Source organism: Tursiops truncatus, chromosome 12 (genome assembly GCF_011762595.2).
Source record: "Tursiops truncatus isolate mTurTru1 chromosome 12, mTurTru1.mat.Y, whole genome shotgun sequence".
NCBI lineage: Eukaryota > Metazoa > Chordata > Mammalia > Artiodactyla > Delphinidae > Tursiops > Tursiops truncatus.
Window position 1 is genome coordinate 53,737,263 of NC_047045.1, and position 17,443 is coordinate 53,754,705.

At 36.8% G+C, this 17,443-nt stretch overlaps 1 protein-coding gene across 7 annotated transcripts; it reads left to right on the plus strand.

The window, feature by feature from the left end:
- The first annotated feature begins 82 nt into the window (after nt 1-82).
- On the plus strand, nt 83-15,759 carry HINT3 (histidine triad nucleotide binding protein 3). 7 transcript variants are annotated; one of them, XR_012324823.1, is made up of 7 exons: nt 83-362; nt 7,535-7,652; nt 8,015-8,166; nt 10,143-10,402; nt 11,070-11,139; nt 11,620-11,657; nt 13,042-13,168. XR_012324823.1 is itself a non-coding variant. In XM_019951844.3 (5 exons), the coding sequence occupies exons 1-5, from the start codon at nt 162-164 to the stop codon at nt 15,297-15,299; spliced, it is 549 nt and encodes a 182-aa protein (XP_019807403.2). In that variant the 5' UTR covers nt 83-161; the 3' UTR covers nt 15,300-15,759. The 7 variants fall into 7 exon arrangements, 2 of the variants coding, with proteins under 2 accessions (XP_019807403.2, XP_073645666.1); XR_012324822.1 differs by lacking the exon at nt 11,620-11,657 and having other exon boundaries at nt 13,042-13,109; XR_012324824.1 differs by lacking the exon at nt 11,620-11,657 and having other exon boundaries at nt 8,048-8,166; nt 13,042-13,109.
- The last annotated feature ends 1,684 nt before the right edge of the window (nt 15,760-17,443 follow it).

The following is a 17,443-nucleotide window of genomic DNA, read 5'->3' on the forward strand; positions in this document are numbered from 1 at the left end:
CTGGCGTGGCCCGGGATCAGCGAGCGTGCCCAACTCCCTATCCGCCCCAACGCCAGGCGAGGGGCGACGCCTCGAGGTAAAATCTAGGAGGTGCGGGAGGCTAACTCTGCGTAGGCCCTGTTGAGAATCCTGAGGCTCTCGGCGGCGCGGGAGCGGAGGCGATGGCGGAGGAGCAGGAATGTGATTTCAAGAAGTCACGTGCCGACTCTGAGGCAGCGGCGGCTGCAGAACCTCTGGGATCCCCTTCGGAGACCACCGCCGTCGCCGCAGAGTCGCCGGAGCTCGAGAACTACAGTAGCAAGTGCGTGTTCTGCCGGATCGCGGCGCAGCAGGATCCCAGCACTGAACTCCTGTACTGTGAGGTTGGCGGTGACGCGCGACCGGGGACCCGATCGCTCCTGGGGGCTCCGCGAGGGGACCTCGCTGATGTGGATCGGGTGGGGAGGGTCCTGATAAATGGGGCTGGGGGAGGCTGGGTGTCCTAGTGTTAATAACAGACTTGCTTCTCTAGGTGCAGGGAGTGTCAGCCACCTCTTTGCTATTCTAAGGGGAGAAAATGTAGTGGTAAAGTCTCTCTGCAGCTGCCGAGGTACTTTGTGGACAATAGCATGTATGGCCTCTGATTTTATTAAAAGGACCCCCCTCCCCCCGCCTTTCTAGACACTGCTTTTACATTCCGCACTCTTAATACTGGTACTGAAGAGAAACCAGTAGAAAATAGATAATGGTAATTGTGAAAACCTATTTGTTAGATTGACCGAAAATAGGCTGGCAGGAGTGGGTCCGAGGTCAAACTATTACTTAATAGATTCTGATTTCCACTAAAGGGTCCACTTCCTTAGAAGTGTTATCAGTTAGGATATGTGGACATTTTCAGAGCATTAAGACTTTGTCCAGATATTTTAAAACAGATGATCTGGTAGGCACTTTCTTCCACCAGCTCGACTTGCCTTTAAAGAAACATACTTTTTTTTTTTTTTTTTTTTTTGCGGTACGCGGGCCTCTCACTGCTGTGGCCTCTCCCGTTGCGGAGTACAGGCTCCGGACGCGCAGGCCCAGCAGCCGTGGCCTACGGGCCCAGCCGCTCCGCGGCACGCGGGATCCTCCCGGACCAGGGCACGAGCCCGTGTCCCTTGCATCGGCAGGCCGACCCCCAACCACTGCGCCACCAGGGAAGCCCAAGAAACATCTTTTGAAAGAATCAGCTCCAAAGATTCTGGGCTTCTTTGTGGTTTTTTGTAGTAATCATTCATTCATTTGTTAAAAGTAAATTGACGTCCTTCTAAGCACTGTTGGAGATTCATTGGTGAGCAAGGTAAAGGATAGTCCCTGTCTGGATTTTATAATCTAAAGGGACAGAAGAGGCAGCTGATAACAGTGCCCTGTTGTATGATGAGATGGTTTTACCACCTGCAGTATTTTGCAGGGCTCGTGCGAGGAGCACCTGGCCCAGATTTGAAGGGATAGGGAAGGCTTTCCAGAGGAAGTGAGACACGAAAAAGTAAGTAGGCATTGGTCAGGTGAGGAGGAGAGAAGATGCCCCTGGTAAAGAGTACCTTCAGAGGTTTGGTTTCTGCCACAGGAGAACAGAAATTCAGTCTAACTGGAGCATGGAGTTTGAGGGGATGAGTGGTGAAAGGTGAAGCTAGAGAGGTAGACAAGGGGCCAAGTTATTAAGGCTACTGTAATTCATGTTAAGGAGTTTTGGCTTTATTTGAAGAGTGAAGGGAAGCTCTACAGTGTTTAATGCTACTGTTAATGCTGGGTTGGAAGAAAGGGGTTGAGAAGTTACATGAAAGGGTTTGATCTTTGAAAGATTATCTGACACCATTGTGGAGAATGATTTAGAGAGGACCAGCCTGGAGGCATGGAGATCAGTTATGAGACTGTTGAAGTTATCCAGCCTGATGATGGCCTGAAATAAGATGTAGTAGTGGGAATGAAGAAAAGTCAATCAATTTAAGGATATTTAGGAGTCTGACACTGCACAGTTGTGCATCTCTAGCTCAGATTATAGAAACTGTCAGCTTACAGATGGAAATTGAAAAGAGGGAAATTAATGAGATCACCTAGGAAGTATATGTAGAGTAAGAAGTGAAGGGGCCCCTACAAGAGAGAGGCAGAGGAAGAGGACCTGAAAGGAGGAGAGAGAAACAGAGGGAAAACTAGGAAAGCTAAGGGGAGGGAGTATGTTAGGAAGATAGGAATTGGCAGCAACATCAGCCTTCCCTAATCCTCGAATCTGGGTTAGGTGACTCTCCAGTATGCCTGCAGAGAGGGCAACTTAGATCAGAACTGGTTTTGTCCCCAGAGTGATGGTCATTGACCTTGAGGAGAGCAACTGCAGTGCAGTGGTGAGGCAGAAGGCAGATTGTAGTTGATAAGAACCTGAAGGATAAAAAATTGAAGACAGCAAATACAGACGACTTTTGAAGGAAGTTTGGCAGTCTTGGGGAGAAGGGAAAAGGTAAGGTAACTACAGGAGGAGATGGAGTTAACAGAAAGCTTTTTAAAACAGTGAAGACTTTGGTGTGTTTAAATCCCGATGGGAAGGTACCAATGGAGAGAGGTTTAAAATGGCCCACGGGAAAAAAAAAAAAAAAAAAAATGGCCCACGGTGGTAGAGCTTTGTCCCTGAGAAAGAGAAACTCAGTCACTCATCCATTACTCAGTATTTGAATGAGTGCCTTCTGTGTGTCAGGCACTGTTGGAGGCATTAGGATATAGCAGTAAATAAAATGTGCAACAATCCCTGTCTTCATGGAGCTTACTCACAGGAAATAGTAAGCAACATAATAAGTAAAATATAGAGAATGCATATTGATACATAGTTCAGAATATTGCTACATAGTTCATTAGATGGGAATGAAAAAAGAGAAAAGGGATGCAAATTTTAAATTTTTAGTCAGGAAAAGCTGCACTAAGAAGGTGGCATTTGAATGAAGCCCTGAAGGAGGTGAAGGAGGAAAGTATATGGTTTACTCTTTATATATAAAGTACAGCTATGCCATATAGGACATGAGAGATACACAATATATTTGTGATATTAACATATCATGGGAGGGCAATTAGGAAAAAGTCTAAAAATGTTCCTTAGGAGGGTGATAATGAGAAAAGTTTAAGAAACGCTGTTATAATCAAACAATGGCCATAATTCCAACTTTAAGAAAGTCATCCATTTCTTTTTTTCAAATAAATGTATTTATTTATTTTTGGCTGAGTTGGGTCTTTGTTGTTGCGCGTGGGCTTTTCTGTAGTTGTGGCAAGCGGGGGCTACTCTTCGTTGTGGTGCGTGGGCTTCTCATTGCCGTGGCTTCTCTTGTTGTGGAGCACGGGCGCTAGGCGCACGGGCTTCAGTAGTTGTGGCTCGCGGGCTCTAGAGTGCAGGCTCAGTAGTTGGGGCACACGGGCTTAGTTGTTCCACAGCATGTGGGATCTTCCCGGGCCAGGGCTCGAACCCGTGTCCCCTGCATTGGCAGGCGGATTCGTAACCACTGCGCCACCAGGGAAGCCTGAAGGTCATCCATTTCTGAGGAAAAGTATATGAAAACCCTAATGACACACCATTTTTTTAAGGGGTAGATAAGGGAATATCGGTAGTTTTATCTTTCTGTTTAAGCAACTGTCATTTACTGAACAGGTTTTGCAGGCTTACTATTGATATGTGTTACTTGGAGGTCAAAGATGAACATGGCATGTCCTACCCTTGAGAAGCTTGCCTATGATCTGAATTGACGTGAAAAATTCTCTTTTAGTGGGTATCACTAGGTATAGGTAGTCAAAATTCTGTATTTTAAAGTCACTTGAAATTATCTTTTCTTTGTGTAATTATGCTACCAACATGACAAATAGTTAGGTTCACTCATTTCTGTTTGTTTTCCATTGTTAAGGACTACTTTTTTTTTTTTGAGTCCAAAAATGTATCGTAAATGTTCACATGCTTTTAAAATCAAAATTGTAAAGCAAAGTACATTTGAAGTCTAGTATCCATTCTCTTGTTACCTCTACCCTGTTCCTCTTTCCCCATAACAAACCTTTAAAAAATATTTTTGGTTTATCTTTCCTTTGTGAGTAGATATGTATGCGTGTGTTTATATTTATACTCTGCCTTCTTACACAAAAGATAGCTTAACCTTGTTCCATGCTTTTTCTTTTTTACCTTAGCAATTTATTCCAGAAATGATTTCATAAGTGTATAAAGATCTTCCTCATTCCTTTTTATAACTACACAATACTCCACTGTATGGATTTACTGTAATTTATTCAGCCAGTCTTAGTTGAATTTTATGGACAGTTGGGTTATTTTCAGTCTTTTGCTATCATAAATCATGCTGCAAAGAATAGCCTTGTAGAAATATTATTTCATATTTTTTGCCTCTTTATCTGTGGAATGGGAGGACAGTCTTTCTTTTATTTATTTTTTTTAATGAGTGATCTTTGGATAGCTTTCCTGTACGGGTTTGTAGTGGCTTTTTTTTTTTTTTTAAGAAGATGTTGGGGGTAGTTTATTAATTAATTAATTTATTTTTGCTGTGTTGGGTCTTCGTTGCTGTGCGAGGGGTTTCTCTAGTTGTGGCAAGCGGGGGCCACTCTTCATCGCAGTGCGTGAGCCTCTCACTGTCGCAGCCTCTCTTGTTGCGGAGCACAGGCTCCAGATGCGCAGGCTCAGTAGTTGTGGCTCACAGGCCCAGTTGCTCCGTGGCATGTGGGATCTTCCCAGACCAGGGCTCGAACCCGTGTCCCCTGCATTAGCAGGCAGATTCTCAACCACTGTGCCACCAGGGAAGCCCCAGTCTTTCTTTTAAATGAAGAGTCTAAATACTGGCTAGATCAGTAGTAGCAATGAGAGACATCAGAGAGCCAGTTTCAGTATTTTAGAAAGCTTAATGGAAATCTAATTCAATCATTGATTGCATAGGCTAAATAAAACGTCATCGCTTTGCTTTTGACAGGAATTTTATCTGCTGGTGATGATGACAGTTATGTCAATTGGTAGATTTCTTTAATTAACGAGAATTGGGAAAGTAAAATATTCACACACGACATTTAGTAAACAGAACCTTTCAAAATAGGGTTTTGGGAGATGAAGACAGAACTGGGCATTTGGTTCATTCTTATGGCTGAGTCATGTATGACAGCAGATTTTTAAGAGCTTCTTTAATGTTTTTCTCCTGTTATCCTTTAGACTAGCATTTTGTAGTTCCATGAATCTAAAGAAGTGTTACTCCTGTTTTGAGGTAGAATTCAGCTATATTATCTCAAAATAATTCTAATCGGGATGTATTTTGTACCAGAAAGAATTACCTCTGGATTTTTAAAAGTTAATGCCATAATTGAGGGGGAAATAAAGACATATAAAATTGTTGTGTTATGAATCAGTCTGGGAAGTACAATTTTGTTGTACTAGATTTGACCCCCGATACTAGTTGTTTCTCAGCTGGAAGCATTAAGTAAATAATGGAAAACTTTAAACATTCAAAAACATTGCTGTCTTATCCCTTTTGATCTTATCCCTTTCTAAAACATTCCATGGATACGTATATTTAAAGTTACTACTAGACGGGAAAACCATAATAAAAATGGAAATAATTGTCATGCTTGTTATTTTAGGGTTAGGGTTAGCTCTTGGGGTTCCCCAAGTCAACCAACCTTCTGGGACTATACACACACGTGTGTGTGTGTATATATAACACACATATATATACACATGTATACATATTTACGTAAATTTACACACACACACACACACACACACCCCACCTGGTCTGAGTCTCTGTCCCTGAATTGCAGGAAACCCATCACTTTCCCCAGTATATCAGAAGATTTCCTCTTGGCGCTGGGGGGAGTATGCTGCATACATTATCCCTGGTCACCTCTCATGATTTTCTGTTTCTACTAAATTTTCTATCTTATCCTCAAACCTTTGTCTTGCATCAGCCGAAGAGAGTAACAGATTCTTTTCCTTTCATTTTCCTGATACATTAACGCAAAGCAACAGCTGCTATAGATTTTTCCTCAAAGTTTGGGGGCAATAGGATTCTCATACTCTTTAAACACAGCATAAATCCGTTTCTGTAGGCAGGCACCTCAATTCATTTCTTGTTTGTGTACTTTCCTCATAGCTCATGCTACATTCAGTTGATCACTGTTTACTTCAAGGTCTTAAAAGTTACAATTTCTCCCCCTCTCTATTCTCATCTTATAGGCAGGTTACACTCAATATCTGGAAAAATAATGGAGATTTTTGTGTGGCTGTGCCTCCACATTTTGGCAGCTCTTGGTTGAAAGTATGTAAATGAGGACAGCAACAAAATCAATATTTAAGCAGTATTTTAATAGAGTGATATTGTGGACATTTTATAGAAGCCTTGAGATAGGAGAGGGACACAAAATACTGTATTTTTGCTGCCCTCCATTTCAGTCATGACTCTGCTGGGGGCTAAAGTAGACAAAAAGTCCCATTCACTGAATTGTGGTCTCACTGCAGGTCAATTTGTCAGTCACCTGAAGCTTAGATGAGCAGTATGGATACTGATAAGGAAGTTTGTGTTACAGTATGTACAATTGCCTTTCATCATTATTCTCACTGAAATCAAGATTATTGGCATGGATATGAGGCCCTTGTTCCAACTGAATTTTAGTTCTTGGAATGGAGAACTAGTGAGCAACAGTGCATTCTGGGAAACTATGCTTATTGATACTGATTTTATTTAATTTTGACTAATTTTTTAATATAAGATATTGAATAAGGTTATTTAGGGAATATAGATTTTTCTTTTGAAAAAACTTGAAACTCAAATGTTAATAGGTTGAAAGACTCCCTTTTTTGTTTCCTTTTCTTTTTTCCTTACATTAATGTGTGGAGTATAGAAACCAGAAAACTGATACCATACATGGAATGGACTGGACACATAACTTAGTACAGTATACTAGAGTTTGTTTCAGCATTTCAGAGTCTTTTTAATGCTATAAAGTGGCAAGTAAAGAAAAAGTATTTATAATTATTGTAAAGAAAAAGTATTTATAATTATTGTAAAAATGTTTAAAAATGTAACCCCTGGATATATAGATGCTAGATGATGTTATAAATGAAGAAAATGGCACTTTGGAAAAAAAGTAAATGTAAAAAAGAATTTATCAATCTTGCTATGATTTTGTGGTAGAACCTTTAAAAGTACGTATTAGGAGTAGAAAAACCTTAGGGTAGAGATGGAGAAATATATAATGAAATTAAAAAAAACTCTGGGATTATGGTAATGAAGTTTTAATGAACTTCATTCATAATTGTTTTCCGGAAATTGATTTTATATAAGTTTTTTTTCTTCTCTGGAATAAATGAGCATCTCATGGAGGAAGCTAAAGCTTGTCTTTATGGACATAATGCATAATCACAAAACTGCCCAATGGAGATTAGTTGTAACATAAGCACCACTTCCCTATCAGACTGAGATTTATGTATGATGTTTAAGACATGCCAGAACAGCATTAGGAAATTCTTTTTAAAAATTCACTAACAAATGATATTTTCCTTTAGAATGAAGACCTAGTTTGCTTCAAAGATATCAAGCCAGCAGCACCTCATCATTATCTAGTGGTGCCAAAGGTGCATATTGGAAACTGCAGATATCTAAAGAAAGATCAGATAGAACTGGGTAAGTTGATGGCAGTATTCTTCATGGTTATATCATCGTGAACTGGCATCAGTGACGGCAGTGACAATTGAAAAGAAACAGTTTAGCCAGGTATCATGATAAAGGAGCATTATGGCTTTTTGAAACTTGCATTATGAAAAATTTCAAATATGTACAAAAATAAAGAAAATAGTATAATCTCCATGTATTTATCACCCAACTTCAACATTTATTAACTCATGGCCAATTTCTTTACATGTATTAACCTTCTCCCACAGTGGATTTTAAGCAAATATCAGACGCCATGTTATTTAATTTTTTAAATCTCTAAAAGATAATGCCTCTTTATGCTTTTTAAATGATGGCTTTCTTGATTCTGAAAGTGAAAGATAATATGAAAACTTATAAACAAATAGAATGGATAAAGAAGATGTGGTACATATATACAATGGACTATTACTCAGCCATAAAAAGGAACGGAATTGTGCCATTTGCAGAGACGTGGATGGACCTAGAGACTGTCATACAGAGTGAAGTAAGTCAGTAAGAGAAAAACAAATAGCGTATAATATCACTTATATGCGGAATCTAGAAAAATGATACAGATGAACTTATTTGCAAAACAAAAATAGAGATGCACACATAGAGAACAAACGTATGGATACCAAGGGGGCAATGGGGAGGTGGAATGAGTTGGGAGATTAGGATTGACATATATACACTACTATGTATAAAATTGAAAACTAATGAGAACCTACTGTATATCACAGGGAACTCTACTCAGTGCTCTGTGGTAACCTAAATGGGAAGGAAATCCAAAAAAGAGGGAATATATGTATACATATAGCTGATTCACTTTGCTGTACAGCAGAAACTAACATAACATTGTAAAGCAACTATACTCCAATAAAAATTAATTTTGAAAAAGTTATAAACAAATAAGTTATAGTATGGCATATGAGTACATATTACCTGAGAGTGAGACCATATTGGTACCTGCCTTGTAGTTTCCTGCCTTGCAATTTCCTGTATAGATGAAGTAGGACCAAAGTTTAATTATGAGATTTTAGTGATGAACTTTTAGCCTCTGAAAAAGAGATTCTGAAATCTTGTCTCTTACAGGATTATCCTGTATTTTCCTATACATGATTTCTGTGACTTGTCAGCTACGGTTTACTAAGACATTGCTAAGTTTACTTCAAACCTGCTTCAATAGCCATTGTCATCAGGGTCTGGGATGTTTGGTCAATACTTTAAGGTAGCTGGCAAGATAGATAAGTTGGGCCAGATTTTTGAAGGTGACTAAGAAATCTCTTTGATGAAAACCTTGATATGTGGTTTATTAGTGTTTAGACTACTGAATTACCAGTTTTTAAACTGTTTTTTCGAGGTATTGTGAAATTCCTTAGTCATCTTCAGTTCTATCAGTATGTTTCATGCTCCTTCCAACAGACAGAGGCCAATATACGTGCAGTATTTAGTACTAGGCAACAGCCACCAGCCTTAAGTATTTCCTTTTATACTGTTTTTCTTAAGGAGGGAGAAATGTGTTTATGCTTGCTTTTCTTTTTCTAGTATTTCTTTTCCTGTTAAAAGTTTTTATAACAGTTGCAAATCAAATGTTACTAATTTTGAAGCAGCATGGTGGGTGTTTGGGATTTCATTATATGTACTGTTTTTACTGATTTTGTGTATATTTGAATATTTCCATAATAAAACTTTAAAAGTCCTTGAAATTAATATTTTTACACAGTCTATGAAGTTGGAAAAATAATAAACATATGGAAGAGCTTAATAATACTATCAAGCACTGTGACTATAATTGACATTAATAGAACTTCACCTAACTATAGAATATACATTTTGTTATGAGCACATGTTCACCAAGATAGTCCATATTCTGGACAATAAAATAAGTCTCAATACATTTCAGATGATCAAAATCTTATAAAATACATTGTCTGATGACCATGGAATTAAAATAAATAATAAAATCTAGAATAGCACTAAATATTTTTAAGTTAAAACACTTTTAAGTAACTTCTAAATAAATAGGTAAAAAAGACAGTATTTTGAACTGATTGGTAATAAAAATACAACATAACAAAATTTGTAGAATGTAGCTGAAGAAGTGCCTAGAGGGAAATTTATAGCTTTAAGTGCTTACATTAGAAAAGGAGGTACAAAACCAATGACCTAAGTTTCCAGTTTAGGATGCTAGAAAGAGGCAAGCAAATCAGATCAAAATAAAGTATGAAGAAGGAAATAGTAGAGTAGATATCAATGAAATAGGAAAGAGACAGTAGGTTTTGCTTCATGTATTTTGGATCTGATTTTAAGTGAATATGTAATTATGATTGTTATGTCTTCTCAATTATCCATTTTTATCATTGTAAAATGTTCCTTTTTATGTCTGGAAATACTTCTTGTGTCTTTTTTTTTTTTTTTTTTTTTTTTCTTTGCGGTATGCGGGCTTCTCACTGTTGTGGCCTCTCCCATTGCGGAGCACAGGCTCCGGACGTGCAGGCTCAGTGGCCATGGCTCACGGACCCAGCCGCTCCGCGACTGGATCTTCCCAGACCTGGGCACGAACCCATGTCCCCTGCATCGGCAGGCGGACTCTCAACCACTGCACCACGAGGGAAGCCCTTGGGAGTATTTTTAAAAGAAAACAAGATACAGTCTGGCTCGAAGTAACATGAGCTTTTTTTTTGACCTTGTGGTACTGGCCTTGTCATGGAAGCCTTCCCACTCAAGCCTGACTTAGAGAGGTAAACTGTTAGCAATGATTTTATAAGCCTCATTATAACAACTGCCCTCTGCAGATTCTCTCACTTCTTCTCTTTTCAAATGCTTGATTACACCATTCAGAAACAAAAGAGATCTAAAGTTTGGCATTGTGCTTTGAAGATCCTGGGTTACCAAAATTTTTTTAATGGGGAAGCATATTCCCACCTGAAGGCCATGAAACATTGAGACAATAAAGATGCTAAAGCAAATAAGAGTTTGGAAGCCAAAACAAAACATTTAGCTAGTCATGGCTGGGCCAACATAAAGGGATGTCATATTCCTAATTTGAGTTCAAAGACAAATTCAAAGTTTTCTTGTCCTCTTAACTCAAACAGTTTTTGTTTAATTACTTGGTTTCCTTACGATTAGAATTAGACCTCAGTAGGATCAGATGTACTAAACAGTCACTTGGTAATATCCCTCAACAGCTGTTCAAAGTCAGCTTATGTGTGACAGTTTGTGATGGGTTGAACCTTCATTTCAGTTGTTGATAAGCAAATTTCTTCGTAACTTAGAGCTACTGGATGTCTTTAAATGTGTATCCATTTGATACGACTGTTTACTAGGACCCTAAAATTTCGGGTTAATAACTAGGTAGTGAACTTAATGTCTCCTATAGTGTAATGTAGTTTCTTTACTGTTTTGTAGTTGAGAACATGGTAACTGTTGGAAAAACCATTCTTGAAAGGAATAATTTCACTGACTTCAAAAATACGAGGTATGTATACTTCCAGATAGAAACCAATATATGCAGTTGGTTTTTCTGAAATGTTATTTCCTCAGGAAAACGAAAGTAGAGATGGCAGAATTCATGGTTTAAATGCAGTTTTCCTGAAAGTGAACATATTGTTCATTGGTAAATTTAATAAACAAAACTTTTTTTCACATCTCAACATCGTCTAATAATCACCACATTTAGTTTTGGACAGACAAGTATATTGAAGCAGTGGGTAGGTAAAATTAGTTGCTTAGTCCTCTTTGTTCAATATGTGCATTCCTATAAAATTGTGAGTAAATTGAATTTCCTTAGAAAAAATTTATTTTATATGATTTAAAAATATATTATTACCCTTCTAGCATGAAAGTAACTTGAATTTGTTGAACTGCACTCTGACATTAACCAAAGTTTGAGTAAAAGCATTCAATATTCAATTTGGTAACTGTTTTAATTAATCTATTTATTTTTTCTTTTTAAAAGATTTCGATTTTGCCTTGTATGATCAAAGTAGTACCAAGGCAAGTATAGTGATTACTTTGACACCTCTGCACTGGAATTCAGAGGCCTGAATTCTAATGCTATCAGTGTTACTGCTTCTACTGTAGTTGTACTGGCTGTGTTACTTTAGACAAGTCATTTAAACTCTCCAAGATAGTACCTGCAGTGCCTACTTGTAGGCTAAAATGAGATTGAATGTGTGAAAATCCTGTGAAAACTATTATGAACTATATCCAAGGGTGATAATGACAAGGAACAGATGGTATTTGAGACCCTTTGGTCAAAACCAACACGTTCCCTTCCCAGTCATAGAAGTGCTCATTAGAAGAATGAACACTGGACTGGTTGTCAAGAGCCCTGAGTTTCAATTCTAGCTCTACCACTGCCTAACTTTGTGACCTTGAGAAGTCTCTTCAACTTTCTAGATCTTGGTTTCCCCATCTTTAAAATCTTTAAAATGAAAAGGTTGAGTGAACCCTTGAGTTACTTCTTGCTTTTAGATTACTTGATTCCATTATATGACTCCTGTTTCATAGAGGGAAAACCTAGTCTCCTTTTCTGGGTGGTGGTAGAGGCTTTTCAATATGTTACGGGTCTGATTCCACAGTCTGTCCTGTCCTGCTGCATTATAGCACCTCTCCTTGCCTTCTTCCCACGTTCCCAGTCATTTTTAGTCTTTTTTAAAAATTGAGACTTACTTCTAGTTTGAACAGGCAAATATTTCTAGGCTTGAATTATTGTTACAGGTGTGCCTTGCTCCACTTACAAAGTAGACTTCCAAAACTGTGTGTAAATGGATTTTTAAGAGGTTAAATCATATTAAAAAATTTTTTTACCAAAGGAATTCTCTTGTAAATATTTTATAAAGCAAATAGTTATGAATAGTTATCATCTAACTTATTTTTAGTATTCAAGAAACTTAAGTGATGATAAAGTTTTTTTAGTGAGGGTAAGGAAATGACCACTTTATTAAAGGAGAAAGTGCGCCATCTACTGGCTATGTCTTGGAAAAAGGAATCCTACTTCTACTTCAGCGTTCAGTAATTTTAAGATTCACTGCAGAGACATCTTTTAGGAGAATTAAAGCTTAATATGATAAGAACTGAAGTAATAAGACATAATGCCAGCTCAGAATTCATAAGGGTTATACAGAGGCATAATATTCTGTGAAAACCTTTCTCAATGAAGAGTTTATCTTATTGTGAACTTCAACATGAAGATGAACTGTGTGAATACTCTCAAGTTCATAAAGAAAAACAGTGAAAGAGATGTTTGAGTGGCAATCTGTCTACCTTAGGTAACTTGTTTTGGATATATTTAATATTTATGTGTTTTAACCTGAAACTATAGTTTTAAACTGTTGTAGAACTAATTTGTCAATTATCTCTTACCTTGCTCTTTCAGAATGGGTTTCCATGTGCCACCATTCTGTTCCATTTCCCATTTGCACCTTCATGTTCTGGCACCAGCCGATCAGCTTAGCTTCTTATCAAAATTGGTTTATAGAGTGAATTCCTATTGGTTTATCACAGTAAGTGTTATTGTTATGATAGCAGCATACAAAAATATTTAAAATATTTGTCCTTTTTGTTGTAGTTTTTCTTTTCTTGGCAACAGTGGGCACTTACAGACTTGATCATCTGTTTTAACATTCTATTTGCACATATCTAAAATAATATTTTTAATTTGGGGTACTTTTCCAGGTCATCAAATCTGTAGGAAGCGATACTATGGCAAAGTCTCTCAATTGTAAGCAGAGGATATGATATAGAAGTTCATGGCATTAATAGTTCAGAATTCTGAATTGTGGCTCTATTAGTTACTTGAGTGACCATGTGCAAGTTACTTAAACTTTTTAAGGCCCAAGTTTTTTTATCTACTACTGACGTATAGGTAATAGTGCCTACATCTAGGGTTGATAAGAAGATTGATGAAATAATTAACATGTAAAGCACTTAAAACTGTACATTGCAGATAATGAGGGCTCAGTAAATGTTATCTGCTGCCTCTGTCATCATCAACCTCATTGCAGAAATTGATGCAAGTAGTAGCATCAGCTACTAGATCTGAAGTTGAAGCTTTGAGCCTAAAAAAATTGCAGAATTTTGCTTTACTAGGGCAAAAGTAGAATAGAATTCAACTGATTATTGGCTTGTAACCTGACAGTCAAGCTTTAGTTATTAAATGACTCTGTCCTTCCAGGGCCACTTGACTAGTAATATATGTTTCTTATTTTATGTGTCCATGATGATAAGGTGACCTATAGTTGCTATATCTGAAAAACCATCAAATTGCAAATTAAGTAATTACCATTAGTTAATGCAGATTATTATTATAGTCATAGTACAAAAGAAATGAAAAAGCAGTTGATTTCTAGAAACTTCATATTTCAAACTTATTATCTCTCTCCTCAACTTGTTGTCCATATATTTAAGGTATGTGGTGTATATATTTGAAATTAAAAAGTGGGATATTTTGTAGGAAGCTGGTGTGGTCTCTTAAAAAAATCAGTATGATAAAAAACAGATATTTTTTTCTTATTTGTATTTCTAAGTTTCTACACTACCTATGCTTTTATAGTAAAAAATAATTAGAAATACATTTTTATACTTTTTAAACTATATTTCCTTACATGATTTTTTAGTTGGGAAAAAAATTAATGAACAAAGTTATGAGATCTATTAATGGTTCGTCCTGGGAATCTGAACTCTTCTTAAATCTAGGTATTTAAGTATATATTATGAGACTGAAAAAATCAAGATAAAGATATTAACGTTTATTCTGAAATCTTACATAATTTTTCAGATATATGATGATTGAGAAAAGTATCTGAAATGATGTAACTAGAAGGCTTTAGTTTACTTTTTATTCTTTTTGTTTTCCTTATTTTTTTAGAGCAGTTTTAGGTTCACAGCAAAATTGAATGGAAAGTACACAGAGTTCCCGTATACCCTCTGTCCCCACATACTCGCAGTCTTCCCCACTGTCGACATCCTACACCACAGTGATACATTCGTTATAATCCATGAAACTACATTGACATGTTATTATCACTCAAAGTCCATAGTTTACATTAGGGTTCATTCTTGGTGTTGTACATTCTGTGGGTTTGGATGAATGTATAATGACATATATCCACAATTGTAGAATCATGCAGAATAGTTTAACTGCCCTGAAAATCCTCTGTGCTCTGACTATTCATTTCTCCCTCCCCCTTAATCCCTGGTAACCACTGATCTTTTTAATGTCTCCAGTTTTGCCTTTTCCAGAATATCATGTAATTAGAATCATATTGTATGTAGCCTTTTCAGATTGGCTTCTTTCACTTAGTTAAATGCATTTCAGGTTCTTCCATGTCTTTAGTATTATATTTATTTTCCTTACTGAAACTATCTAACAAAACGGCAATGTGGATAAAAATCTGCCTATTTATATATAGTATAGAATAAACACCTTTACTGTAGTTTGAAAACTGTTATGTTGAGAGTTTTTTGTAAGATATTTTTAGGAACAGAATATGTGGTATCCAGTTCTTCTGCTGTGGCTTATTATAATAGGGGTGCCAGTAGAATTATTTCATGTAGGCTATGATAACTAGAATAAAAAAATATGTTATTTTTCCATTACAGGCTGATTATTTGATTGACAAACTAAGAACATGAAAATGTCAACAGTGGAAGATTTTCCTAATTTTAGCTCAACATAAAATAATATTCTTGTCTCTTTGAAGTCTAATTACAATTGGGTTTTACGTGAAGCTATTACTGGGTAGTTTTAAATTGTTTCTTAATGTTTGTTTCCTGAAATCTGTGATATAGTTATATGAATATTTTGTCATTGACTTTGTTTTAGTGGTTCCTTGTCTAAGGTATAAGATACTATAGATAAAATCCCATCAAAACAAATTCTGTTAATCAAGAAGGGCTCTGTATTTTTTTTAAAGTTCAAACATTTTAATTTCTCAATAGTCAATTATAATAGTGATTTATTTATGAAGAATAAACTGGTATAACAATTACTTTGTTGGAGCCTTTATTATATGAAGGAGAAAGAGAAATTATTTCTTGATCTGTAATTTTACACACAAAATTTCAAAATAAACAGTACCGTACTACACAGTGATCTCTGATCTTATTGATGGAAAGAACTGTATATGTGTCACTTTTTACTCAGGTTTCAGATGCTGGCTTTCACTTCTTGAATCCTAGCATCTTTGTAATAAATTGATCCTGAAGCTATGTAATATATATAAAATAATTTCACTGTAACAGTGGGTTTGCTATAACAATCAATTTGGCTATCCAAGAGAATTCATTGTAATGGAATTTTACCTGTAAGAACGTAAATTGGGAAGAAACATAAGTGGTTACATTAATCTATTAAAACTGGCAGAAACTGTTGCTCTATGGCTTATTTATTATACCAAAGGAAAATTAGAATTAAAAAGTGGTTAGACCTGTCTTTTATCATGAAAAAGTCCTGATTTGAAAGTAGAGATAGATTGGATGAGAAAATTAATTTTAATAGCAACATTAATATATTGATAAATCATTTCATGAGACATATTTCTTTAGGAATTGTCTTTTGGTGCTAATCTACTAACAATAGTGAATGTGAATGAAAAATAAGTACTGAAAGCTAATCTTACATTGTGCCAGTGTATAACGGTACCATATACATGAATATAAATGAACATAAGGATTAAAGTATTGATCTTAGGAACAGGCTGAGAAGAGTAGTGGTTTTTTTTTTAACCTTCTTTTTTGGGGGATGATATTAAACATAGTTTTAAGTAATGAAATACTTAGTTACAACCTCTGGAATCAATATTGTTTAGTTCATTTGTTCATTAATTCATTCAAAAAACATTTAGTGGGCTTCCCTGGCGGCACAGTGGTTAAGAATCCACCTGCCAATGCAGGGGACACAGGTTCGAGCCCTGGTCCAGGAAGATCCCACACGCCGTGGAGTAACTAAGCCCGTGCGCCACAACTACTGAGCCTGAGTTCTAGAGCCCAGGAGCCATAACTACTGAACCCGCGTGCCACAACTACTGAAGCCCCTGCGCCTAGAGTCTGTGCTACGCAATAAGAGAAGCCACCGCAATGAGAAGCCCGCACACCACAACAAAGAGTAACCCCCGCTCTCTGCAACTAGAGAAAGCCTGCACGCAACAACGGAGACCCAATGCAGCCAAAAATAAAAAAAATAAATTCGGTGAGCATTTAACATGTACCAGACATTGCCAGGATCAGGAAATATAGAAGTGAGAAAGGACAGTCTGCCTTTAATTGCTAATACGAAGATCAGACAAAACCAGTGAGTACAATTTGGTATGTTAAGTACAAAAATGTCCATAGAAGAGCTTGTGGAGAGGGAAACAATTTTGAGAGCAGGTGGCAGTAGAACTGAGTATTTGAGACTCAATGTTAGGCAGGTAGATAGTGGAAGTTTAGGCTGAGAGACCAACATGTACTTTCCTTGGGTTCTGCTTCCATTATTATTTACTTAACAACTGAACATCCAAATTCCATTTTGTTCACTGAAGGTGGAGAGAGGAATTTGGAAGTAGGGGTTACGGGCTCTCAAAATTAGATTTACAAGTTTTTCAGCACTGCTTTGCGAAGTAGCTGGCTGAGCATCCATACAGATTAGCAGTTACATATTTCTATAAATCAGTTCAACTGTGATCAGCTTCAGAAAAGGAATTTGCAACATGTGCAACATGTTGTACTAGTGAACTTACAGTGATATAATTAACAGTATTATGATAACAATATGTAAGGTATTTAAGGAATTCTCAAAT